We start from the raw sequence: 27,101 nt of genomic DNA, 5'->3' as shown, positions 1-27,101 counted from the left end.
TCTGTAAAGTTGATTTGTGACAGCACCTGCTGTAAAAAGCACTACACACTCCATAAACTTTGACTCGACTGCAAATAAGTCTCCACAGTTTATCAGTTTTAGGTCTAGGTCCGCACAGGACAGCGTCTGGGTCCTATTAGTGACCACTGCTTTAAAGGATGACCCGTCTCCTCAGCCGTGCGTCCTCACACAGCTATTCCTTCAACAACTAATCAATTCAAATGAGCAAATGTTACTAAACGCCTAAAACTGCGTCTAAAGCGTTCACGGCAGGCGAACGCAGCAGTTTGCGCTCAGGGTGAATCAGTGAAGAGAGGAATCGGACTCAGCGTTGATAAAGAAAGCTGTATTTCTGATCAATCAGCATGCACACACGTATTTACAGCTCCGTCTGAAATGGAGTGGAAAGAAAAACAAAAGCACATTAATTGAACGACAGTCTTGGTTTGGAAGGGAAATCCATCCTGCAGCTCATCGAGCGTCGAACACGACCACTGAAAGTCCGAGTTAAAGAAAAACGAGTCAGCAATTCAAACCACTTAACCAAAGCAGGAGAACCAACACGGACACGATCAGCAATCACTCTGTTCTTCAGGGGTTCTTCAGCAGGGAAAATGGTGCTATACAGAACACCAACACCCAAAGAACCATTCTCATGATTAAAGGGTTCTTTGCATCATGAAATGGTTCTTCAGACTGATGGAGAGTGTGCTGTAGATGGTTCCCTATAGAACCTTTTGAAAACGGTTCTATACAGCACCAAAGATGATTCTTCTACTGTTATGGTGTCCAGCTTGTGACAGCTCATTCGGGTGCTATTTAGAGCGCTTTTCAAAAAAGGTTTCATATAGAACCATGAACACTCAAAGAACCCTTCTGCATGACTAAAGGGTGGCGTGGTGACCCTGTTCTGTGTGTGTAAAAATGGTTCCATACAGCACCAAAAAAGGGTTCTGCTGTTACAATGTCAAGCATGCAACAATAGCAGAACCCTTTTTGGTGCTCTACAGAACCCTTTTCAAAAAAGTTCTATATAGAACCATATACAGCACATTCTCCATCAATCTGAAGAACCGTGTCTTGATGCAAAGGACCTTTAAATCATGCAAAGGCTTCTCTGAGTGTTCATGGTTCTGTATAGAACCTTTTTCTTTACTGAAGAACCCTTGAAGAACCATCTTTTCTAGGGGTGCAGTCGTATAATAATACAGAACCTTACTGAGTTCTAAACAACCCTCAGGTTTATTCACCGTTTTGTGTCTAAAACTCTTAAAGGGCAGAAACACTGAAGAGTCAAAGCCCAGACAGAGTCTGAGGGATGATGTAGCACCACAGCGTAACTCCTACGGTCACTGAGACGGACTAAGGAGCCTAAAGTAGTGCAGACTCAACTCTCCGGTCAGACTGAGGTCACTGATGTTCACCTGTGGTGAAACTGGAGAACCAATGACCAGCTTTTATTCGGGAGTAATGATCCTGAGTGTAAATTAGAGCACAAACGACACGAGACCGCTGTGCTGCGGAATAAAACATGAGGACCACCTGCTTAACCGTATCACAGTAATACAGACCAAACTCCTCTGGAGCATTCCTGGGAATTATGGGAATGAGAGACACATTAGGCATTTTAAAATCCAGATTAAATCAAAGCTTGCACCTACAGCGCTGTGTGTCAGATTCCTGCGTAAAGCGCTCTGACATCATTAATATGAACAGAGCTACATAAAGACTTGATTAGTAGCAGCAGCAGTAGATATAACACTGACCACCTCACTGTCCACTTCATCAGCTCCACTTACTGTATAGCTGCACTCTGTAGTTCTACAGTTACAGACTGTAGTCCATCTGTTTCTCTGATACTCTGTTACCCTGTTCTTCAGTGGTCAGGACCCCCATGGACCCTCACAGAGCAGGTACTGTTTGGGTGGTGGGTCATTCTCTTAGGTGGTGGTGTGTTAGTGTGTTGTGCTGGTACGGGTGGATCAGACACAGCAGTGCTGCTGGAGGTTTTAAACACTGTGTCCACTCACTGTCCACTCTATTAGACGCTCCTACCTCGTCGGTCCACCTTGTAGATGTAAAGTCAGAGACGACAGCTCATCTGCTGCTGCACAGTTTGTGTTGGTCATCCTCTAGTCCTTCATCAGTGGTCACAGGACACACTAACACACCACCACCACGTCAGTGTTACTGCAGTGCTGAGAATGACCCCCCCACCCAAATAGTACCTGTTCTGTGAGGGTCCATGGGGGTCCTGACCACTGAAGAACAGGGTAACAGAGTATCAGAGAAACAGATGGACTACAGTCTGTAACTGTAGAACTACAGAGAGCAGCTATACAGCAAGTGGAGCTGATAAAGTGGACAGTGAGCGTAGAAACGAGGAGGTGGTCAGAATGTTTTGCCTGACCGGTGCAGATTTAGACCATAAGAGTACAACTCTTCTGTTTATTTGAGTTTAATAAATATGATATTTGAGAACCAACATCGGTCAAGTGCAACTACTGAAGTATAAAATCAAAATATAAACAAAATAATCAGACGATACCAGAATTTTTAGTCCCTAAAAAAAGATATTTGCCGTGAAATGTTTCTGCATTTACGTGGCTCGGTGTTCATCCAAACAGGAGAGAATAAATGATATTTTTCCTGTTCCTCTAAGAACTCGAGGCAACAAGTGGTGGCCCAGATTGTGCGGGCAGTTCACAGAAATCAGCCGTAATAACAGCTGCTTGAATGTGCTGCACAGCTGGTCACACCAGGTCAGCACACTCGTTTGCCTTACAGCAGCAGAAAGGATACATCTCTTCGTCCTCTTCTTGTACATGATCCTGTAGCCGCACTCTCTGCATCTGATGGGGTCTCTGGCTTTAATCTCATTTTCTGTGTGACATTCTGAAAAACAGAGAAGATAATCATGAGAAAACAGTGCTTAAAAAATATAAACATTTTCTCGCTTTTTTCTGGCTTATGCACCAAAAGAGTGACTTTTTTTTTTACATGACCACTTTCTAACCTCTTTTCATCCCTTAGAATGAAAACAGGGAGCTTCTGCTGCCATTCCCCTAAGACCGGTATATGTAAATGTGCTCTGTTCTGATTGGCTGCCCTGTGTTTTGCTTAATTCAAAGAGCAGCCTGGTCTGAAACACTCCTCACAACTTCAGTGTGAATGCACGAGGCTAAGCATGCTGAGCAGTGAGTGGCAAATATATGTAAATGTGATTCTGTGACATCACAAAAAACAGAGGGGCTGTTCCGCAGATTAGTTTTCTGGACTGATGTTGATGTGATGTAACGTTACCCATGTTTACACATCATGTCAAGCACTTATTTCAAGAAGTAGTGCAGTTTCCATGATCCCAGCCCTTTAACACGCCATGGTGCAGTCTCCACGGTCTGCCTACGGACACGAGGGACTACAGACATTCCTACTTATCCAGACGTTTCCGTGTCGGACTGAATTTAGGAGTACGTTAGACGGACTTGCTCCTGTGTTATCTGTAACCTTCTGACCTGTTTGTGTCTAAAACTCTTAAAGGGCAGAAACACTGAAGAGTCAAAGCCCAGATAGAGTCTGAGGGATGATGTAGCACCACAGCGTAACTCCTACGGTCACTGAGACGGACTAAGGAGCCTAAAGTAGTGCAGACTCAACTCTCTGGTCAGACTGAGGTCACTGATGTTCATCAGTAGGTAAACAGGGTTCCAGCAGAAACTGCTTTAGTGTCTTTTACTGGAGAACATGGGCTTGGTTCCTACACACACAAGATGGTTCTTTGCGTGGTGAAACGGTTCTTCAGACTGATGGAGAATGTCTTATATACGCTTCCCATTAGAAAATGGTTCTACATGGCATCAGCATTGTGCTATGACTACAAGCTCAACATCATCACAATAGCAGAACCGTTACTGGTACTAAACAGAACCATATACAACACATTCTCCATCAATCTGGAGAACCATTTCACCACGCAGAGAACCATTAAAGCATGAAATGTTCCTTTGAGGGTTCATGGTTCTATACAGAATCTTTGTATGTACTAAAGAACCCTGGTAGAACCATCTTTTATTTTGAAATGTTTATTTATTCTCAAGCGCGGTCACCTCCACAGATGTAGATCATGGGCTGCTGTTTAGGAGGCTGCAGATCTTTTTGGGAATCCATCTGTGGAAAAAACACACACACACACACACACACACACACACACATTATATACACGCACGCAAAAACACATTATATACAAACACATATATAGACACACATTTTATATATATATATATATATATATATATATACACACACACACACACACACAAACACATTATATATATATATATATATACACACACACACACACATACAAACACATTATATACACACACACACACACACAAACACTATATATATATATATATATATATATATATATATATATATATATATATATACACACACACACACACACACAGATAATAACTGTAACACCACAAAGTATAACAAAAATAAACGTGTTTTTTTTTATAATATCTGTTAAAACTACAAAAGTTCGCCTCCTAACGTCAGCTTCTTGTTCCAACTGTCTCGGTCCACCTTAAATGGTGCACGTGTAACTGCTAAGCCATTTAAGGTGGACCGGGCCAATTGCAACAAGAAGCTGATTAGCATGTTAGCAGCGCGTTCGCTAAATTACTAAACAAAGGCAGAGAATCTACAAAGGAGTCGGACTGTAACGCAGTTGGCAGTAAACCAGCCAACGGCAGACTAATAATCCCGCCAAACACCCCAGACGCTGCTTTTTATCCGATTTCAGTGAAAAACAACAAGAAACAAACATCAGCGCCACCTTACCGCTAACACGCGCTAGCCCCGCGCTAGCCCCGCGCTGCTCAGCACTGCGCATGCGCGCCGCTGCGTCCGTCCCGTGACAGGCCGGTTTAGCCGGAAGTTCGCTGCAGTCGCGGGGACTTTTATCTGAATGTGACGCTGTTTTAAAAGAAAACTACTACGTCACATTTTAAAAATGAATTAAATGTATAATTTTATTACATTTCACCAAACACATTTTAGACCCATAATGCGGCCGAACAGTGCTGTGTTTTTATCGCTATGCAAATTTGCGCTGCGTCACAGCTGCGAATTTGGCTCTAAATTAACTGCAAAACGAGTCGTGAAATAAAGATTTAAAAGCAAAATAAAAATTTTATTCCGCTGTTTTATCAGTTCATCAACCGCGATCAGCCAGTGAAGCGGGCCGGGTGTATAAAGTTGACATGTCAGCCTTTTATACCGTTTATTGAACTTTTTCCTCTGGTATTTTTTGAAAGAAAAGACGTTCAGCTGCTTTGAAAAATAATATTCGCATTTTTAAAAATCAAACAAACTAAAAAAAAGGAAAAAAAGACAAATAGATAAATAAATTAATAAATAAATAAGCGGTGGAAAGAAGCAGGAAGTGCGAGTCCGCGTCATGGTGTGAAGCGGAGCGGGGCTTCAGGTGAGTCCGCAGGTCCGCAGACGGGGGATCAGGTTGTTTGGGGGGGGGGTTTGATGGATCCGGCGGTCTCAGCGCGGTGTGGACGCGGTCTGGGTGCTGGGCGGTGTTGAAGTGGGCGCTCGGCGTGTTTAGTGCGGGGTGGACCGGGCGGTTAATGTCGCGGCTGGTCGTGGTTTCAGTTTCTGTTCATTAGACCGGATTAGAGCTGCGCTGAAGACCAAAACAAGGCCGAGTTGACGCGGAGGGGGCTCAGCGGGGTGTCAGTGGGGTGTCAGTGGTGTCTCCGTGGGGTGTCAGTGGGGTCTCCGTCGGGTGTCAGTGGTGTCTCCGTGGGGTGTCAGTGGGGTGTCAGTGGTGTCTCCGTGGGGTGTCAGTGGGGGCTCCGTGGGGTCTCCTTCGGGTGTCAGTGGGGGCTCCGTGGGGTCTCCGCGCTTCTTCAACGACGTTTATGAACGAGCGATGTTCAGCATTTTAGCTCTCGCGAGTGAAAATAATCAGTAAACATTCTGGCAGGTAATTTAATAATAATAAACAAATAATAAACATAATAAAATTCCATCAGGCAGTATAAAAGAATATAAGACAAAATATAAACTGTTTTGAACGTGTTGCACACACACACACACACCTACGTGCATGTATGTATATATACCTCATTTGTCATGTTATGACATCATTTGAAAAAACGGCGACAGAAATGGTCCAAAATTACATGGAAAAAATCTGATTTATTTACATTAAAAGTTCCATTTTTTCCTGTAAATGTTCATCTTTTTGGAGGTATGACAGCAGCTACATGTATATATGTACACATGTGTATATCTCACTGTTGTTGGAAGAAAACCTCGTATCTCCATGTTTGTTGTTTTTCAGTTTTTAACATAATCTGAAGATGCCCGTTGATCTTTACGTTGTGTGTAAATTTCATGATGAATGGACCAAAAGAAACGCCCCAAAATGACCTGGAAAAAATTCTGGTTCCATTGACTTCCATTAAAAGTAAAGCAGGTTTTTTCATTCTCCTGTGAAGTCACCATGTTGGAGATACGAGGTTTTCTTCCCACAGCAGTGAGATATACAGTCTATGATACAGACATGCACCTACATACATACATATACATAAACCTACGCGCAAACATACACGTACAGAATCTTCCACGTCCATAAGTGTCAGTCTAAGAAGATGAGCAGAAGCTTTTTAAGACAAAGTAGCAGCCGCACGTGAACTCTTAGAACAGCTGGTTCTTCAAAGGGTCTTCAGTAAAGAGTAAAGACAGGGGTTCTATACAGCACCATGAACACTTAAAGAACCGTTTGCATGATAACATGGTTCTTTGCATGGTGAACTGGTTCTTCAGATTGATGGAGAACGTGTTGGGTTCTGCTGTTGTTACGATGTCAGGGTTGTTGCAATAGAAGAACCCTTTTTGGTGCTGTATAGAACCATTTCCAAAAAGGTTCTGCATAAAACTGTTTCACAATGCAAAAAAACATAACTTTAAACGTGCAAAAGGTTCTGTAAGTGTTCATGGTTCTATGGGGCAGTCGTGGGCTGGAGGTTAGGGAACTGGCGCTGTGACCAGAAGGTCGCCGGTTTGATCCCCAGCGCCGACAGTCCATGACTGAGGTGTCCTTGAGCAAGACACCTAACCCCCAACTGCTCCCCGGGTGCTGTGGATAGGGCTGCCCAAGTGTGCTCACTGCCCCCTAGTGTGAATGTGGTGTTTCACTGCATGGACGGGTTAAATGCGGAGGTGAAATTTGACTAATAAGGGTCTCCTAATCTATAGAACCAATTTCTTTACTGAAGAACCTTCGTTGTAAGTGTCAGTAGTCCAGCCTGTGGAAATAAATGCGTATATACGTTTAAGGTGTTTTTGAGTCGTTTGGTGGACTTTGGCTGTTCGGTGAAGCTGGAGCTCCCACACCGTGTCATGTTGCCTTCAGGAAGTGAAAGTGCCTCACTAAATGCAGTCTTTCCTGATGGTCAGGATGGCTGAAGATAACCTGGAGGAGAGGAGCGTGGAGGTTTTAGAGATCCCTGATAATGTGGACGACGATCTGCTGCTGCTTTACTTCGAGAACAAGCGCTCTGGCGGAGGAAGCGTCATTTTTCTGGAGCGGAGTGGAGACAGGGCTCTGCTGGTGTTCGAACAGCCTGAAGGTGAGAGAACCTGCTCTGGACGGGGGCTGGGCGATATCCCAATAACGATACACCACGATACTTCAAGACATTTTATACATGTAAAAATACCAGACACTCAGAAATAAAGGTACTAGACTGTCTCTGGGTCAGTGCCCCTCTAGTCACTGGGGTGGGACCCTCAGGGCTCCATCTCAGCGCCTTTAGTCAGGGAACATAACTGAACCGTAATCCACTGAAATGATCTGTTCTAAGCTGGACTGACTCCACACACCCTGCCTCGCCTCCAGGCTTTTACTCTACTGCTCTGGTTTAAAACATTCGGTTATGAAAAGGAACAAATACCAACTTTTCACCTGGAGGAACTGATTTAAGCTCCACAATCAGACCTTAGAACCCACTGTAGAACCTCTGAGGGAACATTTACACTGTTTGAACGAAAAATGGACCTGAACAGAACCTTCATTTCTAGCAGTGTGTAGTAACTATATTGGTCTTTATTTGGTGTTTTTACTGCACCAAATCCAGTTAAACAGGCCTAAATGTGCTCACTCTGTAATGGAATGTATCTTTAAGTACTAATAATATCCACAATGTGCTCAGGAAAGCATTTTGTGACATAATTTATCACGATAATCATAATATAACATATTGCCCATCCCTACTTTGGCCTGTAGGACACCACAGCATCATTATGTCCCACATTCTTAAGGACATGTTTTACAGACTTTAGCTTAAAAGGAAATTCTACTCATTTTTCAAAGTCTCTGCATAGTTGAGTGTTAGAGAGGTGGTTTGGTGTGAAGTGGTTCAGACGTCTTTACAGTGGTGGTGATGGGAACCAGGCGTCGCCATGACTACAACACAGATATAGACACTTCATTTACCATCCAGAACCACCAGAGAACCTACACGAGTCTTCTGAGCTTATATGGAATGTTGATGATGGAAAACAGTGGAAAATCCGGAATAATCAGTTTTCTTTGGGGACTATTTTTGCCGCACAGCGCCCTGCATGTCTCCCTCCACCATGGATGGAGGTTTATATTTTTAACCTGATCTCAAAATCATCAGGAGGCAAAGTCTCAGGCATGAGGTGCACTCATAAAAAGATGGTTCTTCAAGGGTTCTTTAGTAAAGATAATGGTTCTATATAGAACCATGGACACTCATAAAAACCCTTTGTATGATTAAAGTAGAAGAAGAAGAATTAGATATGATTTATGATGTAAATAAAGAGCTGAAGGGTTCTTCAGATCGATGGAAAAGTTGGATGAATGAGCCGTAGGTGGTTCTGTATAGAACCTTTTCGAAAAGGGTGACATTTAGAACCGTTTTCTTTACCGAAGAACCTTTGAATAACCATCTTTTTAAGAGTGTCGTGTATTTGTACCTGCTTCATATAAGGATTTTCTGTGAGGGAGCTTTTAGAGGCGTCTAATGCCTCAGACATCTGGTTCCCATCACCACCACTGATACTGTTGTTTTGCTATGCTCTTCAAGTTTAATGATGTCATTACATGTTTAATTACGTAGTAAGTTTGACTTACTTTCTGTGTAGGTTTGAGGAGCTTTTGGGCTTTTTGTGTTTGTTTTAATGTTAACAAATGACAAAAAAAACAAGCCAAAAACGTAAAGGATGTTTTTCAGTCCCACAAAACAAGACACAACCTTTCATCAAATACAGTGACTTCTGGAGGGTAACGTCTTTGTTTTGGGGTGATTATGTTGTTGTTATTGTGTTTATTACTTCTGTAAAGTTTATCATTGCTGTTATTTGTGTCTTTTGTGTGGAAAGTCTTACGTAAAAGTTTGTGCACCCCAGTCAAATGACACGTTTCCTTGGTTTTCTAATTGAACAAACAGGGAATGAACTAAAACGGGCCTTAACGGTTTTTAACAGGCCACAGTTAGTTTTGTAATTTACCCCAGTGTGTTCAATTCAGCACATAAACACTGTGTATTAAGATGTGCGGATGTGAGTCTGTAGAAGACGTATAGCTTATTTACACTCAGAAAATAAACAACAGCATTGGATTTTTACCAGGGGCGCGCAGACTTTTGCACGTGGCCGTACAGCCGTAAGTATTTGCACCTGAACTGATTATGATCACAGCGGTAAATGCATTGGTTCTATTTCACCAGCTGCTGCGAGAGTCGTATCTAAAGACTCGCACTCACTCAATAATGTCAGACTGATAGTGCGGAGGAAACCCCCAAAGGATCGTGGGAAGTTTCTGCTGCGGGGGGTCTCCCCCAGCACCAGCCCGGAGATGGTGGAGCTGTTTGTGGAGAATCTGATGGGAGTCGACTCCGATGATTACAGTCTGTACCCCTCAGCTGGAAAAGACCTGGTCCTGATAAACCTCCACACACCTCTTTCTCAGGGTGAGGCACTGATACTCAATTCATAACTCTATTTATTAAAAACCCCTGCAAAAATAGAAATGTGCAGTGTTTACAAATTAACCCCAAAAATGTCAGAATGTAAATATTTTGTGATGAGTGCAGCTCAAACAGAAAACGGACGCTGTTAAGACCACATCTGACCGACAGCCGATTTGGTCCGACTCTGAAGACGAGACGACACTAAATTCCCAAACTGTCGTCGCCACTGAGCAGCTTTTCAGTCGGCAGCTGAGACAGAAGAACAGCTGAACAACCTGGAATCAGCCAGAAATGAACCCAACACCATTCGCCAAACTAAACGGGCTGTAAGAAGCTTTACAGACCGGCTGGAACAAAACAACATTAATACTGATCTGGAGAAACTGACCAAACTGAGCTGAACCTGATATTGGCTCAGTTTTATGGCTCAGTCTGATTTGGCCGGCTGAGCAGCGAGTGGGCGGAGCTCGTTACTCTGACGTAGCAACAAGCTGCTTGTTAAGGAGCTCTAATTAGGAGGAAGGAACTGAACATTAAAACATATTAAAGCCGCGTTCACAGCCAGTTTATTCATTTCTTACTGTATTTATTTAACTGCTGTATTAAAGCAGTAGAGCACTCGAGGAGGGAGTTATCACCAATAACATTCATGTTGTTATTATTATTATTATTATTATTATTATTGTCAGTAGTAAAGCTGTTGTTGTTGTTGTTAGAATTGATACTGTTTGTGTTTCACCAATAGTACTGTTGTAAATCTGATGCCGTCCTGTGTTGTTTCGTCAAATTGGCTGTGGCAGATTTTCAGAAAATTTCTGAGAAATTTTCCAAAAAGACGCTTGATGGAGCGAAGGTCACTCTGGAGCAGGTGGAACACACAGACTCTGTTTTGGTGGAGAATCTGCCCCCTAGTGTTATGGAGGACATGCTGATGCTGTATTTTGAGAGCAGTCGTAGTGGAGGGGGAGAGGTGATGGACATCAGCAGGACGGCTGGAGGATCCACCAAGATCACTTTCAAAGATGTAGAATGTAAGTAAATAAAATTTCGATACATTATTTTGCAGTTATGTGTCACCATAGATCACTGTTACCACAGCTGTTCTTAGCTAACAGGTTCAGGATCGAAGTGTAAACTACAGATACAGCAATAAACCCTAAACCCTAAAAATAACCCTTCATCCTAACACTAAACCTTACAGAAGAACACTAAACCTTAACCCCAAATCCTAACACTAAACCCTAAACTCTTAATGCTGAACCCTTAACCCTAAATCCTAACACTAAACCCTAAACGCTAAAACTAATCCATTAACCCCAAATCCTAACACTAAACCCTAAACTCTAGAACTAATTCCTTACCCCTAAACCCTAACACTAAACCCTAAACTCTAGAACTAACTCCTTATCCCTAAACCCTAACACTAAACCCTTAACTTTTTATAAACCCCTAACACTAACCTTAAACCCTTAACCTTAATCCTAATCCTGAACCCTAAACCCTTAAACCTAAACCTGATCATGAACCCTAAACCCTTAACCCCAAACCGTTAACGCTTGTTTATGAACCCTTAACCCTAAACCTTTAACTCAAAACCATTAACTTTTTGTAAACCCTTAACTTTAATCCCTTAACCTGAACCCTAAACCATAAACCTTAAACCCTAAACCCTTAACTCTAAACCTTTAACTCAAAACCCTAACACTAAATCATTACCTTTTTATAAACCCTTAATACTAACCTTAAACCTTTAACCCTAATCTTAATCCTGAACCCTTAACCATAAACCTTAAACCCTAAACCCATAGCTCTAAACCTTTAACTCAAAACCCTAACACTAAATCATTACCGTTTTATAAACCCTTTACACTAACCTTAAACCCTTAACCCTAATCCTAGTCCTGAACCCTTAACCCTAAAATTTAACTGCAAACTGTTAACCCTTGTTTATGAACCCTTGACTCTGAGCTCTAACACTAAACCCTTTCAGTAAACCCAAAATGTACTCGGTCCTCCTGGCTGGAGCTCCTGGTCCCCGGTTTATTAGAGAGAAGATCAGCGTCTGTTATGACCTGTGACGAGCAGATGACGCTGTGCGGGCGCTGAGCTGTGTGGTGTTACGTTACGTTTCCTTTTCAGTTTCTTAGCTTGGACAAAAAAAAACTGTTCACAGTCTGCAGCCAAAGATAAAGATGACACGATTTCTTAAAATAAGTTGAACAGTGTAAAAATTGCATTAAGTGGAAATTCTGAGACACAAAGTTGCAGTGTTAGGATGTGATTGGCTGAGCTGCGTTTGAAGCTTTGGTCAAATACTTGATAAACACACGTCACCACAGCTGCGCTGGGTGGTCCCTGCATGAGGAGAAGGGACGTACAAGGTCTTAGGCTTGCTGCCGTTATAAGACTGGACTGTTTTATGTCGTCCACTGTTTTGTAAAAGCAGTAATCCACTTGAGGTTTTGCATTGCAGTGAGTGAGTTTTCATGCACTCAGTAATCCGATCATAATCGGATTTCCGCAGTTATCTGATTATTCAAACGGTCATGTAAACAGCACGTATGAACGTTTCTTAGATCGGAGCAAAGTCTGGAAATCTGATTGAGAAATCCGATAAAGAGGCTGGATTTGAGCTCAGTAATCAGATTTCTCAGCGCTGTGAGCTCTGACTCTGATTTCTTTCGGATTTCTCAGTCTGAGCATGTGTGAAAACAGACGGCGGTACCGGAAATAAGCGTGACGCAGCAAAACACTTTTGGAGAGATGTTCAAACTAAATACACGCTTGACGAAATGAAGTATTTAAACATTCTTCATCTTCTAGATGTATGTTCATATTTTCAGGTAAAGTGGCACAAAAAACGCATTTACGTCACGTCTTCTTCTGTGAGTTTATTGGCCGGTTGCAAAGCAGAAATCTGATTACCCATGTTTCCCCATGATCTGATTACTGTCTGACTCATGTAGACCTGGAGTTTCCCCATTATCTGATTACTGTCTGACTCCTGTAGACCTGGAGTTTCCCCATTATCTGATTACTGTCTGACTCCTGTAGACCTGGAGTTTCCCCATTATCTGATTACTGTCTGACTCCTGTAGACCTGGAGTTTCCCCATTATCTGATTACTGTCTGACTCATGTAGACCTGGAGTTTCCCCATTATCTGATTACTGTCTGACTCATGTAGACCTGGAGTTTCCCCATTATCTGATTACTGTCTGACTCATGTAGATCTGGAGTTTCCCCATTATCTGATTACTGTCTGACTCATGTAGGCCTGGAGTTTCCCCATTATCTGATTACTGTCTGACTCATGTAGACCTGGAGTTTCCCCATTATCTGATTACTGTCTGACTCATGTAGACCTGGAGGTTCCCCATTATCTGATTACTGTCTGACTCCTGTAGACCTGGAGTTTCCCCATTATCTGATTACTGTCCGACTCCTGTAGACCTGGAGTTTCCCCATTATCTGATTACTGTCTGACTCATGTAGACCTGGAGTTTCCCCATTATCTGATTACTGTCTGACTCATGTAGATCTGGAGTTTCCCCATTATCTGATTACTGTCTGACTCATGTAGACCTGGAGTTTCCCCATTATCTGATGACTGTCTGACTCATGTAGACCTGGAGTTTCCCCATTATCTGATTACTGTCTGACTCATGTAGACCTGGAGTTTCCCCATTATCTGATTACTGTCTGACTCATGTAGATCTGGAGTTTCCCCATTATCTGATTACTGTCTGACTCATGTAGGCCTGGAGTTTCCCCATTATCTGATTACTGTCTGACTCATGTAGACCTGGAGTTTCCCCATTATCTGATTACTGTCTGACTCATGTAGACCTGGAGTTTCCCCATTATCTGATTACTGTCTGACTCCTGTAGACCTGGAGTTTCCCCATTATCTGATTACTGTCCGACTCCTGTAGACCTGGAGTTTCCCCATTATCTGATTACTGTCTGACTCATGTAGACCTGGAGTTTCCCCATTATCTGATTACTGTCTGACTCCTGTAGACCTGGAGTTTCCCCATTATCTGATGACTGTCTGACTCATGTAGACCTGGAGTTTCCCCATTATCTGATTACTGTCTGACTCATGTAGACCTGGAGTTTCCCCATTATCTGATTACAGTCTGACTCCTGTAGACCTGGAGTTTCTCCGTTTATCTGATTACTGTCTGACTCATGTAGACCTGGAGTTTCCCCATTATCTGATTACTGTCTGACTCCTGTAGAGCTGGAGTTTCCCCATTATCTGATTACTGTCTGACTCCTGTAGACCTGGAGTTTCCCCATTATCTGATTACTGTCTGACTCATGTAGACCTGGAGTTTCCCCATTATCTGATTACTGTCTGACTCATGTAGACCTGGAGTTTCCCCATTATCTGATTACTGTCTGACTCCTGTAGACCTGGAGTTTCTCCGTTTATCTGATTACTGTCTGACTCATGTAGACCTGGAGTTTCCCCGTTATCTGATTACTGTCTGACTCCTGTAGACCTGGAGTTTCCCCATTATCTGATTACTGTCTGACTCCTGTAGACCTGGAGTTTCCCCATTATCTGATTACTGTCTGACTCCTGTAGACCTGGAGTTTCCCCATTATCTGATTACTGTCCGACTCCTGTAGACCTGGAGTTTCCCCATTATCTGATTACTGTCTGACTCCTGTAGACCTGGAGTTTCCCCATTATCTGATTACTGTCTGACTCCTGTAGACCTGGAGTTTCTCCATTATCTGATTACTATCTGACTCCTGTAGACCTGGAGTTTCCCCGTTATCTGATTACTGTCTGACTCCTGTAGACCTGGAGTTTCCCCATTATCTGATTACTGTCTGACTCATGTAGACCTGGAGTTTCCCCATTATCTGATTACTGTCTGACTCCTGTAGACCTGGAGTTTCTCCGTTTATCTGATTACTGTCTGACTCATGTAGACCTGGAGTTTCCCCGTTATCTGATTACTGTCTGACTCCTGTAGACCTGGAGTTTCCCCATTATCTGATTACTGTCTGACTCATGTAGACCTGGGGTTTCCCCATTATCTGATTACTGTCCGACTCCTGTAGACCTGGAGTTTCCCCATTATCTGATTACTGTCTGACTCCTGTAGACCTGGAGTTTCTCCATTATCTGATTACTGTCTGACTCATGTAGACCTGGAGTTTCTCCATTATCTGATTACTGTCTGACTCCTGTAGACCTGGAGTTTCTCCGTTTATCTGATTACTGTCTGACTCATGTAGACCTGGAGTTTCCCCATTATCTGATGACTGTCTGACTCCTGTAGACCTGGAGTTTCTCCGTTTATCTGATTACTGTCTGACTCATGTAGACCTGGAGTTTCCCCATTATCTGATTACTGTCTGACTCATGTAGACCTGGAGTTTCCCCATTATCTGATTACTGTCTGACTCCTGTAGACCTGGAGTTTCTCCGTTATCTGATTACAGTCTGACTCCTGTAGACCTGGAGTTTCTCCGTTATCTGATAGTGCATGTAAACTCATTGATTAGATTACTGACAAAATCTGATTGTTGAGCGCATGTAAACACATCTAGTGATTTTATCACAGGTAAGAGGCTTTCACATGCCTAACAACACCCTCAGCTGTGGTAAAATCACTGTAATGCAGTCTCTCTCGGTTCACTGTGTCAAAGTAGTGATTTGAAGGCGTAAATACTGAACTTTCTTTATTTATTTGTCTAACAGGTGTGGACCGTGTGCTCCAGAAGTCCCACAAACTGGAGGAAACGGACTTGATAATAAAACCGTTCTTTTCTTTTTTGGAAGCGGAGGGAATCGAGGCGCCTGTGAGTCTGCAAAACAGGACAAATCAGCTCTCGGACGATCAGAACCAGACTGGAGGGAATTCCCTCACGTCTTTAAACGGTTCTGACCTCATGACCAGCGCCTCACCACAACCCTCCCAAACAGCTCACCGTCCGGCAGATTCCAGCCCAGAACCCCAACAATCTCCCAGTGCAGCCGCTCCAGCCGCTCCAGCAGCATCTTTATCCACACCATCGTCACCAGTAACAGCAACTGCGGTGGCGGATGCTGAAAAAGACGCAATGGAGGTGGGGCCATCGGGTCCAGAACCGCTAGCCTGCCAGATATCCGTGTCTGACCCCACCAAGCTCCAGCTAATCGGCCTTAGTAGCCTGCTGGATGATCTCAAAAAGGCTCATCCTAATTATGGCATCACCTTAGCGCAGGATGGCGTGCACATCAAAGGCCAGGGCGGACTCGAGGCTGAGCACCTCAGAAGCAAACTTCTGGAGTTTCTCAGCGGCTTTTCGCAGATGCATCTGCCACTGAATGCTCTGAAAGGCCAGCTTCTCGAAAAGAAAAGCGTGAAAGATAAAACTGTGGAGCTCCTGAAAGAGCAGGGGCTGCCGTCCGTGTACACGGTGTCAGACGGCGCGGTGATTGTGACTTCACCGACCATGCAGATGGTCAGCCAAGCCTGTGAGACCATCAAGCGTTCGGTGGTTGAAACCAGTTTGCCGGTGAAACCCAAATATGAAAGCATGCTCTATTCTCTCGAGTTTCAAGTCTTCGTCCAGTCGCTGGACATGTGCTGTGCTGAAATAACGGACTTTGGAGCGACGGTCACCGTGGTAACGTTGAAAGGCTTGGAAGAGGATATGAAACAGGTTATAATTGAGTTTCTCAGCACACCTGTTCAGAAGGAGGAGGTTCTGAGCATGGAGCCGGCCATGCTCAACTACATCCAGCTCCACCATCAGCAGCTGCTGTCTGATATGAACCAGCTCACCATCCTGCCTCTGGAGACGGGAGACGGACTGATGGTAAGTGATGCAGATGTAAATATCGAAGGGGATTCAGAGAGATTCAGAGGGTTTGGTGTGAAATGGTTCAGGTGTCTTTACAGTGGTGGTGATGGGAACCAGGCGTCGCCATGACTGCAACACAGATATAGACACTTTATTTACCATCCAGAACCACCAGAGAACCTACACGAGTCTTCTGAGTTCGTATGGAATGTTGATGATGGAAAACAGTGGAAAATCTGGAATGAGTTTTCTTTTCAGTTGTTGACCTCTGAATCTGAATCTGATTGGGCAGATCCAGGGGAACGCCAGCGAGTGTCAGATGGCAGCGGAGGTTTTGGGCAGTGTGGTGTCCTCCACACATACCAAGATCATCACTGTGACCCAGCCGGGCATCGCCCGCTTCCTGCGGGAGGGTGAGGGCACCAGCATCCTGGGAGAGATGACCACCAAGTTTCAGGTCTACATCAGCCTGGAGAAGGTGCACTGGAAACCTCTGGAGGACGAGGTATGGACAGCTTGAACACCCCTAATGTGTCCAAAAGTTTGTAGACACCTGATCCTCCAGTATTTCCTCTAAAGTGAAGGTGTTAATAGTGAGTCTGTATGCAGTAACAGCCTCTACATGTTGAACATTGCTGTGAGGATTTGATTGAGCATTAGGGAGGTCAGGTACTTATGTTGGATGGTCAGTTCTGGATCGCTCCAACTCATCCCGAAGGTATTGGATGAAGCTCCATCACTCTAGAGAAGGCAGCTCCACTGCTCCACAGTGGGCTTTGTACCGCATGTACCCCATGGACATGGACATAGAAACCTTACGCCCATGTGTGTCTGGTCCAGAGTTCCCCCTTTTATTGGTCAAGGCTTTTCTATGGAGATTATTCATGATGTGTGCACCTAAAAGTAGATAAATTGTCTCATTAGAAGGGCTGTCTAGATACTTTTGGACATACAGTGTATACTTCATTATAAACATGACTTATTGTGATTGAGATGTTGTTGTACACCTGCAAGAAAGTGCTGTATTCAAGCAGATTTGGTCTGAATCCCATATGGTGCAGAATTATTAATCTTAAAATAATATCTCTACCATGCATGCTAATGTTGTTAACTCACCACCAGCGTGATTTTGGTGACTATTTGATTTTAATTTGTCATCACCATTAGTTTTATTGACTGAACCATTACTTTGAGAATATTCAGTATGTCCACTACGTATTACTCAGTATCTACTTTGAATTATTCAGAAACTATTATGAATTATTCAATATCTGTTCTAGGTTATTTAGTATCTTCTATGAATTATTCAATATATGCTATAAGTAATTTAGTATATACTATGACGTATTTAGTATCTACTATGAATGAGTCAGAATCTACAATTAATTATTCAATAAATAATTATATTAATTATTCAGAAACTACTATGAATTATTCAATATCTGCTATGAGTAATTTAGTATCTACTATGAATTATTCAGAAACTACTATGTATTATTCAATATCTACTATGAAGTATTTAGTATCTGCTATGAATTATTCAGTATCTTCTAGAAGTAATTTAGTATCTACTATGAAGTATTTAGTATCTGCTATGAATTATTCAGTATCTTCTAGAAGTAATTTAGTATCTACTATGAAGTATTTAGTATCTGCTATGAATTATTCAGTATCTTCTAGAAGTAATTTAGTATCTACTATGAAGTATTTACTATCTGCTATGAATTATTCAGTAACTACTGTGAAACTAATGAACACGTTCTGTAGTTGTGAGAGTGAGGAATTGAAATGTGGGCCCAAATACAGACATTAGACTTCAAGAGGTTAAAATTACAGTCTTTAAATGCATTTAAATATCTCACACACTGAGCTGTCCGCAAATGTGCATTCTGCAAAAATATCTAATCTTCTTTGTAGGACATCTTTGAGCTAGCATGGAAAATGACGTCTGGCCAGAACTTCTCGCGGGATTCCTCTGCTCAGGCTTTAACGGCCACTGAGTCGAAGACCAGCAACACCACTGCTGCTGACGAATACACCACAGGTTGGCCATGTATTGGTTTTTCCAGCCTGATACTGATTGATATTCTCTGTATTGTGACCTTGATCTGACTAGTTTCTGTGACAGTTACACAAAGCAAATCTAAACTAGATCAAGTCACATGTTGCTATACTGCCAGTTAGTAAGATTAGTAGCCGGTGTATATATACATATATAATAAAACTAAACGGGCTGTAAGAAGCTTTACAGACCGGCTGGAACAAAACAACATTAATACTGATCTGGACAAACTGACCAAACTGAGCTGAACCTGATATTGGCTCAGTTTTACGGCTCAGTCTGATTTGGTCCGACTCTGAAGATCAGACACATCTGGCGAATGGTGTTGGGTTCATTTCTGGCTGATTCCAGGTTGTTCAGCTGTTCTTCTGTCGCAGCTGCCGACTGAAAAGCTGCTCAGTGGCGACGACAGTTTGGGAATTTAGTGTAAGGAGCTGGAGAACGAACTGCTGGCTGAGCAGCGAGTGGGCGGAGCTCGTTACTCTGACGACAAGCTGCTCGTTAAGGAGCTCTAATTAGGAGGAAGGAGCTGAACATTAAAACATATTAAACGCCGCGTTCACTGCCAGTTTATTCATTTCTTACTGTATTTATTTAACTGCTGTATTAAAGCAGTAGAGCACTCGAGGAGGGAGTTATCACCAGTAACATCACGGCTGGGATGATCTACAGACACCAGATCACAGCTGGGATGGTATTTCACCATAACACGCTCCCTCTCGGGTTCTACTGCTTAATAAAAGTCTTGTTAAAGTCCTAATGATGTTTTTGGTGATGTTTGTTCTCAGCCCGTATAGAAGAAGCCAGGAGGATTTTGTCGGTCATCGAACGTTCTTCTGAGCCATCCAGTTTGAGAGTGACTGACATGGAACAGGAAGAGGATTTATACTCGGAACCTTCAGCAGACCAGACTGGAGACAGCGCGCCAATGCAGGCTGAGGAATCATCTGGAGCTACAGATCTGGGTGAGCTTTTTGCCTCAAACCCCTGTAGTTTGGATGAAGACGCTGAACTTTTATTGGCTATTCAGATGTCCATGGAGGCCAATCAAAGGTCAGATGCGATTATAGAAGAAGATCTACAGAAGGTTCTGGAACTTTCCAGAGGTGAAACCATGCTGGTTGATGAGAGCCAAATGTTGGAGAAGGCTGTCGACGATTCTCTACAGGAGACCATTAAATCGGCCAATGTTGCTGAGATCAAGGTTTTTGCTAGCTACACCCACGACCTCATCAGAGTGGATATAGCTTTGGGGAAAAAGGTGGGCCTGAGGCAGTGTGAGGAAAAAGTGGAGCACAAAAGCTTGAGGAAGCTTTCGGTGTACTTTAAGAGGTGCATGGACCTCGTTAAGAGAAAACACGCCGTGGAGATCCAAGTCCAGGGCACCACGGCCATCGTCTCAGGCTTTAAGGACTACGTGTCTGAAGCCCTACCTGATCTGAAGGAGGTGCTGAAGAGAGCAGCCAACTCAACCACGGACGCTGAGGTTCTGAAGACTGTACAGTGGGTACGGACCGACCAAGGTGGGTCAGGGGCTGTGCCGTATCCTCCAGACGTCACCGTGTTCATCGAGAATGCCTGGAGGATGAAACGGAGGAAGATAGACATCGTGTTCGATAATCAGCCCCACACCATCGACCTGGAGAAGATGCAGGAGCACAGTGTGTCGTCTGGGAGATGTGTGGCCATTGCACGCAAGATGGTCACTTCGGAGAACTTGATTACTGAACTGCAAGGTAAGAAATCAAGAGCCAAAGTGTAAACATTTCAATTATTTTTATAAAACAGATCCAGTTCTAAGCACATTTAGAAGATGCATCAGCTATTTTTCATAATAAAAGTCATTGACAGTCAATTCAGCTTTGTTGCAACCCTGATATATGTGTATATACATATATATCATATTGATCAGGCGTAACGTTCTGACCACCTCTTCGTTTCTACGCTCACTGTCCACTTTATCAGCTCCGCTTACTGTATAGCTGCACTCTGTAGTTCTACAGTTACAGACTGTAGTCCATCTGTTTCTCTGATACTCTGTTACCCTGTTCTTCAGTGCTCAGGACCCCCATGGACCCTCACAGAGCAGGTACTGTTTGGGTGGTGGATCATTCTCAGCACTGCAGTAACACTGACATGGTGGTGGTGTGTTGGTGTGTCTTGTGCTGGTCTGAGTGGATCAGACAGCAGTGCTGCTGGAGTTTTTAAACACCTCAGTGTCGCTGCTGGACTGAGAATAGTCCACCAAACAAAACATATCCAGCCAACAGCGTCCTGTGGGCAGCGTCCTGTGGGCAGCGTCCTGTGGGCAGCGTCCTGTGACCACTGATGAAGGACTAGAGGACGACCAACACAAACTGTGCAGCAGCAGATGAGCTGTCGTCTCTGACTTTACATCTACAAGGTGGACCGACAAGGCAGGAGTGTCTAATAGAGTGGACAGTGAGTGGACACAGTGTTTAAAAACTCCAGCAGTGCTGCTGTGTCTGTTACTGCAGTGCTGAGAATGACCCACCACCCAAACAGTACCTGCTCTGTGAGGGTCCATGGGGGTCCTGCCCACTGAAGAACAGGGTAACAGAGTATCAGAGAAACAGATGGACTACAGTCTGTAACTGTAGAACTACAGAGTGCAGCTGTACAGTAAGAAACAAGGAGGTGGTCATAATGTAATGCCTGATCGGTGTGTGTGTGTGTGTGTGTGTGTGTGTGTCTATATATATATGAAAGAGTAAGTAAACTGGGAAATTGTATATTAAGTATATTATGTTGCTAAATAAAGTTAATGTATTTAACATCCTTATATCATTCTCCCCAGATGATTACAGCCTGCTGTCGGACGTGCCAGACACTTGCAGAGTTGATGAAGCCTCTGATGAATTTCAGGACGTTGTCCGAGAGTTCTACGACAGTATTCACGAATACCACAACAAAATCAAAATCATCAAGGTACAGTTTGTGGAAGCGAGATGGTCTTTTCTGCTCCTTCTCCTTTACTTATTTTTTGTAGAATGTTATGAAAATGGATAAAAATCCACTTTCTTCCAGTTTTTTACGTGACAGTAATCCATAATTCCTCCTCATGCCCTGTGTTTATTTACAGGTAGAGAAGATGATGAACAGCCTGCTGTATAATCAATACAGACTGAAGAAGGCGAGCATGGAGCAGAGCGCAACCAACCCGCAGGTGGAGCGCACCCTGTTCCACGGCACCAGCGAGATCAGCGTCAAAGAAATCTGCGTCCACGGCTTCAACAGGAGCTTCTGCGGGAAAAACGGTAAACACCTGACCACGTCGTACGTCTTTATGTATTAACGTCACAGACATAGACTCAAAAAGAAGGTCCGGCTCAATGTTTAGGTCTAAAATGATCTCAGGATCAACATCATACTGATGAAGGTGTGATAACAATAGCAGATAATTCACTCACATCCGCAGAAGACGCTGTTTACCCGAGTTTGGACTATAGACTATATTTAGAGTTTTTTTTTTAGTTCTATTTAAATTCTTCAAAAACTCTGATTCATCTGCTGGGTCTGAAGCGAAACCGCCACCACAACGTGCTGTTCTGCATGTAATTACACACTTCCACCAGAGAGGTCGCCAGATCCTCAAAACTTACATATTGCAGCTTGAAGTAAAACTTATTCATTTTTTAGTTTCAGGAAAGAAATAAAACAGAAAACATATTTAGCAGGAAATTATACAGAAGCCTTAATAACTAAATATTAGAGTTACACCTTTACCGTATTGGTGTCGGCACACATGCTGGCACTCATAGTTATCAGTGATGGGATACCGATGTCAATTTACTGATTAATTTTTTAGCAACAGGAAAACCCAGAAAACATTTAACGGAAAATGACACCCAAGCCGTAACAAGTAAATATTAGTGTTGCCCTGATACCTTCTTGGTATTAGCAGACATACTGGCAGTTATACGCAGTATTGGTACCAGTGATTGGCGTAGCAATACCTTTGGCCAATACCGTGAAGCAATTTCTAATGTGCATGCACGCTAATGCATACATGCACACCAGCAGCCAAAGCTTGTGGTGTGGGATGAGAAGCAGCAGTGAAAATGCTCATTTCAAAATCTGCAGCGGCATTATTTCATGGAAAGGCAGTAGTAGTGGGTGAGATACTGACTGGAATTCCTCCTGAGCCGTTGGTTGGTCACAAGAAACAGATAACGCCGCATACAAACCGGGTAAAACACGACAAGGTTAGCAGCTCACCTCAACGGCTGAGCCGCTTCTCTCAGTGATCTCTCATCTCCAGGGTGTTGGTGAGGGAGTGAACATTAGAGAGACATGTAGACAAGGAAGGAGGTGCTGCTCTCTGGGAGTTGTGATGGCCTTTAGTCTTGGTTTAGCCTTTAGCATATCAGCCTATAGCCGAGCCTGTGTTGTGTCCTCAAGCTCTGCCTGCGGTGCGTCTCAGTCGGTCAGTTGCAGCGCAGTCTCCCAGCCTTTTGCTTCACAGGTTTATTCGGTTCTGTGTTTAGCTATTTTGCTCAATACAAATATTTAGTAATAATATAGTAAGTGAATAAAAATGATTTGGCCTTTAGCAGCTTATATACATTATATATATATATATATATATATATATATATATATATATATGTGTGTGTGTGTGTGTGTGTGTGTGTGTGTGTGTGTGTGTGTGTGTGTGTGGTGAAAATATACATATATCAGTGTTGTCGGAAGAAAGCCTCACATCTCCATTTTTGCCATTTTTCAGTTTTTGACAGATTTTGAAAATGCCTGTTGTTTTTCACATTGTGTGTAAATTTCATGATGAATGGACTAAGAAAAATGACCCAAAATTACTTGGAAAAAATTCTGGTTCCATTGACTTCCATTAAAAGGAAAGTAGGTTTTTTTCCTTCTCCTGTAAAGTTTTGGAGATGCAAGGTTTTGTTCCGACAACAGCGACATATGTTCAGTCTTAGAAGTTGGTTTAGCATTTTCTGCTTCATTCGACTCACTGCTCCATAAAATATTACTCAACTCAGACGTCCAGTTTTAGTGTTGTGGAGAATTTATCGAGTACTGATAAAGTTAATGTTATACTTTTAATGTAATTTTACACATATAAATTGTCAAAAGTGATGACCAAACAAACAATATCCCTTCCTCCTCACAGCTACTGTGTACGGGCAGGGCGTGTACTTCGCTGTGGAATCTGCTCTCTCTGTTTCGGACACGTACTCCCCACCGAACGCCGACGGACACAAGTTTATTTTTATGGCCAGAGTGCTGACCGGAGACTTCACCGTGGGGAAACATGAAATGAAAGCGGCACCGCTGAAGGATACTTCCGGAATACCTGTCCGATATCACAGTGTGGTGGATAAATTAGATTCCCCGACTCTGTTTGTTATCTTTAATGACACACAGGCTTACCCACAGTATCTTATCACATGCCAGAAGGTTTACGGCTGATGTCTGATCCGAACGTCTTTTCCAAAGTTTTTTTTTTAGCCCTATTCCAACTGGATTAGTTTTCAATTTGGATTAGCTCGTTCATTATTACTGTCAGACTGTAAAAACTACGCACACTGCAGATTCATACTGGATTAAAATCAATCCACAATTATTACCATCAGACTGTAAAACCTGCAAAACTAATCCAACTGGAATAGGGCTTTACATGCACTAAAAATGCTTCTAGATGATCGTCTGTCTCTCCTTCACAATTATGAAGTACAAACGTCGCGGATTAGTCCCGTTAGGTCTGATATTTACTTGATTTTATTTGATTTGTACACATTCAATCCTTTTAAATTGATTGTATTCACCTGCAGTTTCACAACAGACGGTTTGCTAAGCAGTGGAGAAATAATATTTCCCATTACTCATGTATTAATATAGTAATGCCTGAAATTGCTGATGTACTGAGTTATTATTCAGTGAAATCTTAACAATCCTGCTGTCTAAATGAGACACGCCAAAGACTTTTTACCTGTATAAAATAAAAATATGCCTTACTGTGAGTCTGCTTGGACTGTGCATCTCATCAGCACAGCCTCTTCATCCTTATCTGCCTTTCTTAAACATGAAATTATATGCAGTTATTATTTTAAGTTTTACTTCTCTAATTAACCCTGACTTCACTTCTTGACTTGCCCTGTGATGGTATTCTGTGAATGTAGTGTATGAATGTTCAATAAAGTCTACCACTGCTCTCCGGTTCCACCATAAATGAGACTCGGCCACTTGGAGGTTGGTTTACTACATGTGGAATAGAGGGTTGATTTGAGACACAGCCTGCATGTTCTCTCTAGATTTTTTTAAATTTAGGAATGTAGTTAAGTGAAAAGAAAATGATAATGAAGTGCATCCTAAGGACATCCAGAGTGGCCATGAGCTGTTATCATGAGATCACATGTTAGTTATCATGTGATCTCAAGATAACAATTCAGAAAATTATTACTACCTCAAGGCCACTCCGGACTTCCGTAGCATTCTGAATGCAGCAGTAGTAACTTTACAGAGTGCTGACCAACTTGTAGAGTTACACTAGCTAGTGTACAAGTACACAGGTTCAACCCTACTGCCTTTTGGGACACTGATAGGTTGCCATTGCTTAGTGTTCTTACTTGAGTGCACTAGCTAGTGTACAAGTACACAGGTTCAACCCTACTGCCTTTTGGGACACTGATAGGTTGGCATTACTTAGTGTCCTTATTAGAGTGCACTAGCTAGTGAACAATACACCGGTTCAACCCTACTGCCTTTTGGGACACTGATAGGTTGACATTACTTAGTGTCCTTATTAGAGTGCACTAGCTAGTGAACAAGTACACAGGTTCAACCCTACTGCCTTTTGGGACACTGATAGGTTGGCATTACTTAGTGTCCTTATTAGAGTGCACTAGCTAGTGAACAAGTACACAGGTTTAACCCTACTGCCTTTTGAGACACTGATAGATTGGCATTGCTTAGTGTCCTTATTAGAGTGCACTAGCTAGTGTACAAGTACACAGGTTTAACCCTACTGCCTTTTGGGACACTGATAGGTTGGCATTACTTAGTGTCCTTACTTGAGTGCACTAGCTAGTGAACAAGTACACAGGTTCAACCCTACTGCCTTTTGGGACACTGATAGGTTGGCATTACTTAGTGTCCTTATTAGAGTGCACTAGCTAGTGAACAAGTACACAGGTTCAACCCTACAGCCTTTTGGGACACTGATAGGTTGGCATTGCTTAGTGTTCTTACTTGAGTGCACTAGCTAGTGTACAAATACACAGGTTTAACCCTACTGCCTTTTGGGACACTGATAGGTTGACATTACTTAGTGTCCTTATTAGAGTGCACTAGCTAGTGAACAAGTACACAGGTTCAACCCTACTGCCTTTTGGGACACTGATAGGTTGACATTACTTAGTGTCCTTATTAGAGTGCACTAGCTAGTGTACAAGTACACAGGTTCAACCCTACTGCCTTTTGGGACACTGATAGGTTGGCATTGCTTAGTGTTCTTACTTGAGTGCACTAGCTAATGTACAAGTACACAGGTTTAACCCTACTGCCTTTTGGGACACTGATAGGTTGACATTACTTAGTGTCCTTATTAGAGTGCACTAGCTAGTGAACAAGTACACAGGTTCAACCCTACTGCCTTTTGGGACACTGATAGGTTGACATTACTTAGTGTCCTTATTAGAGTGCACTAGCTAGTGAACAAGTACACAGGTTCAACCCTACTGCCTTTTGGGACACTGATAGGTTGGCATTACTTAGTGTTCTTACTAGAGTGCACTAGCTAGTGTACAAGTACACAGGTTGTACCGCTACTGAGTGGGTAGGTTTGTACTAGGTAGTGTACAAGTGTACACAAGGATGCGGATTGGGATAGAGCCTTTTCTCGGGGATTGTGGGAAGTGTGATGAATCGTTGTTGTTAGCCTGTTAGCTGTCTGTCTTCTGCTGGTAATTTCTCTAATAACTGTGCTTTTGTAACAGATTGGGGGAGATGAGTCGGGTATGAAGCTGATATGCTGATAACTGACGGTATACCGAGAGTAAAACATCAGTTATTTGTGTCTACAAAAGGGCGCAACTTTGCGTCCGCACGTTATCATGTGGCTAACACGCTAACATGAGCCGAAGCGGATGGATACTGAACACAACGGCCGTCGTCTTTAAAATAAAACTACGCGCCCTCTTACATAAGTTTTGGATTAGA

At 42.9% G+C, this 27,101-nt stretch overlaps 3 protein-coding genes across 6 annotated transcripts in view; 2 read left to right on the top strand and 1 right to left on the bottom strand.

The window, feature by feature from the left end:
* Positions 1–325: 325 nt before the first annotated feature.
* On the bottom strand, positions 326–4,980 carry polr2k (RNA polymerase II, I and III subunit K). The gene is made up of 4 exons (XM_017716957.2): positions 4,852–4,980; positions 4,107–4,167; positions 2,803–2,895; positions 326–494 (listed from the first exon to the last, which is right to left on the bottom strand). Exons 2-4 carry the CDS (start codon positions 4,165–4,167, stop codon positions 472–474), a joined length of 177 nt encoding a protein of 58 aa, XP_017572446.1. The 5' UTR covers positions 4,852–4,980; the 3' UTR covers positions 326–471.
* Positions 4,981–5,463: 483 nt separating this feature from the next.
* On the top strand, positions 5,464–25,116 carry parp10 (poly(ADP-ribose) polymerase family member 10). 2 transcript variants are annotated; one of them, XM_017716939.2, is made up of 11 exons: positions 5,464–5,497; positions 7,489–7,661; positions 9,786–10,028; positions 10,829–11,059; positions 15,753–16,855; positions 17,133–17,345; positions 18,758–18,884; positions 19,691–20,638; positions 21,721–21,851; positions 22,006–22,180; positions 24,055–25,116. In XM_017716939.2, exons 2-11 carry the CDS (start codon positions 7,490–7,492, stop codon positions 24,351–24,353), a joined length of 3,642 nt encoding a protein of 1,213 aa, XP_017572428.1. In that variant the 5' UTR covers positions 5,464–5,497; position 7,489; the 3' UTR covers positions 24,354–25,116. The 2 variants fall into 2 exon arrangements, with proteins under 2 accessions (XP_017572428.1, XP_017572429.1); XM_017716940.2 differs by lacking the exon at positions 5,464–5,497 and adding an exon at positions 5,921–6,010.
* Positions 25,117–26,767: 1,651 nt separating this feature from the next.
* Positions 26,768–27,101, top strand: part of cpsf1 (cleavage and polyadenylation specific factor 1) — a 54,583-nt gene continuing 54,249 nt past the window's right edge. For all 3 annotated transcript variants that reach the window (XM_037535485.1, XM_037535486.1, XM_037535483.1), the window contains exon 1: positions 26,768–26,845. The gene's annotated coding sequence lies outside the window, so the exon portion shown is untranslated. The remainder of the gene's footprint in view (positions 26,846–27,101) is intronic.

The sequence above is a fragment of the Pygocentrus nattereri genome, chromosome 27 (genome assembly GCF_015220715.1).
Source record: "Pygocentrus nattereri isolate fPygNat1 chromosome 27, fPygNat1.pri, whole genome shotgun sequence".
Lineage (NCBI taxonomy): Eukaryota > Metazoa > Chordata > Actinopteri > Characiformes > Serrasalmidae > Pygocentrus > Pygocentrus nattereri.
The sequence above is the reverse complement of the archived record's forward strand: the minus strand, read 5'-3'. Positions and strand labels throughout refer to the sequence as shown.

What these genes read in the sequence shown, in the direction of transcription:
- polr2k (XM_017716957.2), bottom strand. Translation starts at nt 4,167, where the DNA reads ATGGATTCCCAAAAAGATCTGCAGCCTCCTAAACAGCAGCCCATGATC. An exon ending in CATGATCTACATCTGTGGAG is followed by an intron (nt 2,896 to 4,106) that starts GTGACCGCGCTT and finishes TCTGTTTTTCAG; the next exon opens with AATGTCACACAGAAAATGAG. An exon ending in CAAGAAGAGGACGAAGAGAT is followed by an intron (nt 495 to 2,802) that starts GTATCCTTTCTG and finishes TCGGACTTTCAG; the next exon opens with TGGTCGTGTTCGACGCTCGA.
- parp10 (XM_017716939.2), top strand. Translation starts at nt 7,490, where the DNA reads ATGGCTGAAGATAACCTGGAGGAGAGGAGCGTGGAGGTTTTAGAGATC. An exon ending in AGACGGGAGACGGACTGATG is followed by an intron (nt 16,856 to 17,132) that starts GTAAGTGATGCA and finishes CTGATTGGGCAG; the next exon opens with ATCCAGGGGAACGCCAGCGA. An exon ending in CTTGATTACTGAACTGCAAG is followed by an intron (nt 20,639 to 21,720) that starts GTAAGAAATCAA and finishes CATTCTCCCCAG; the next exon opens with ATGATTACAGCCTGCTGTCG.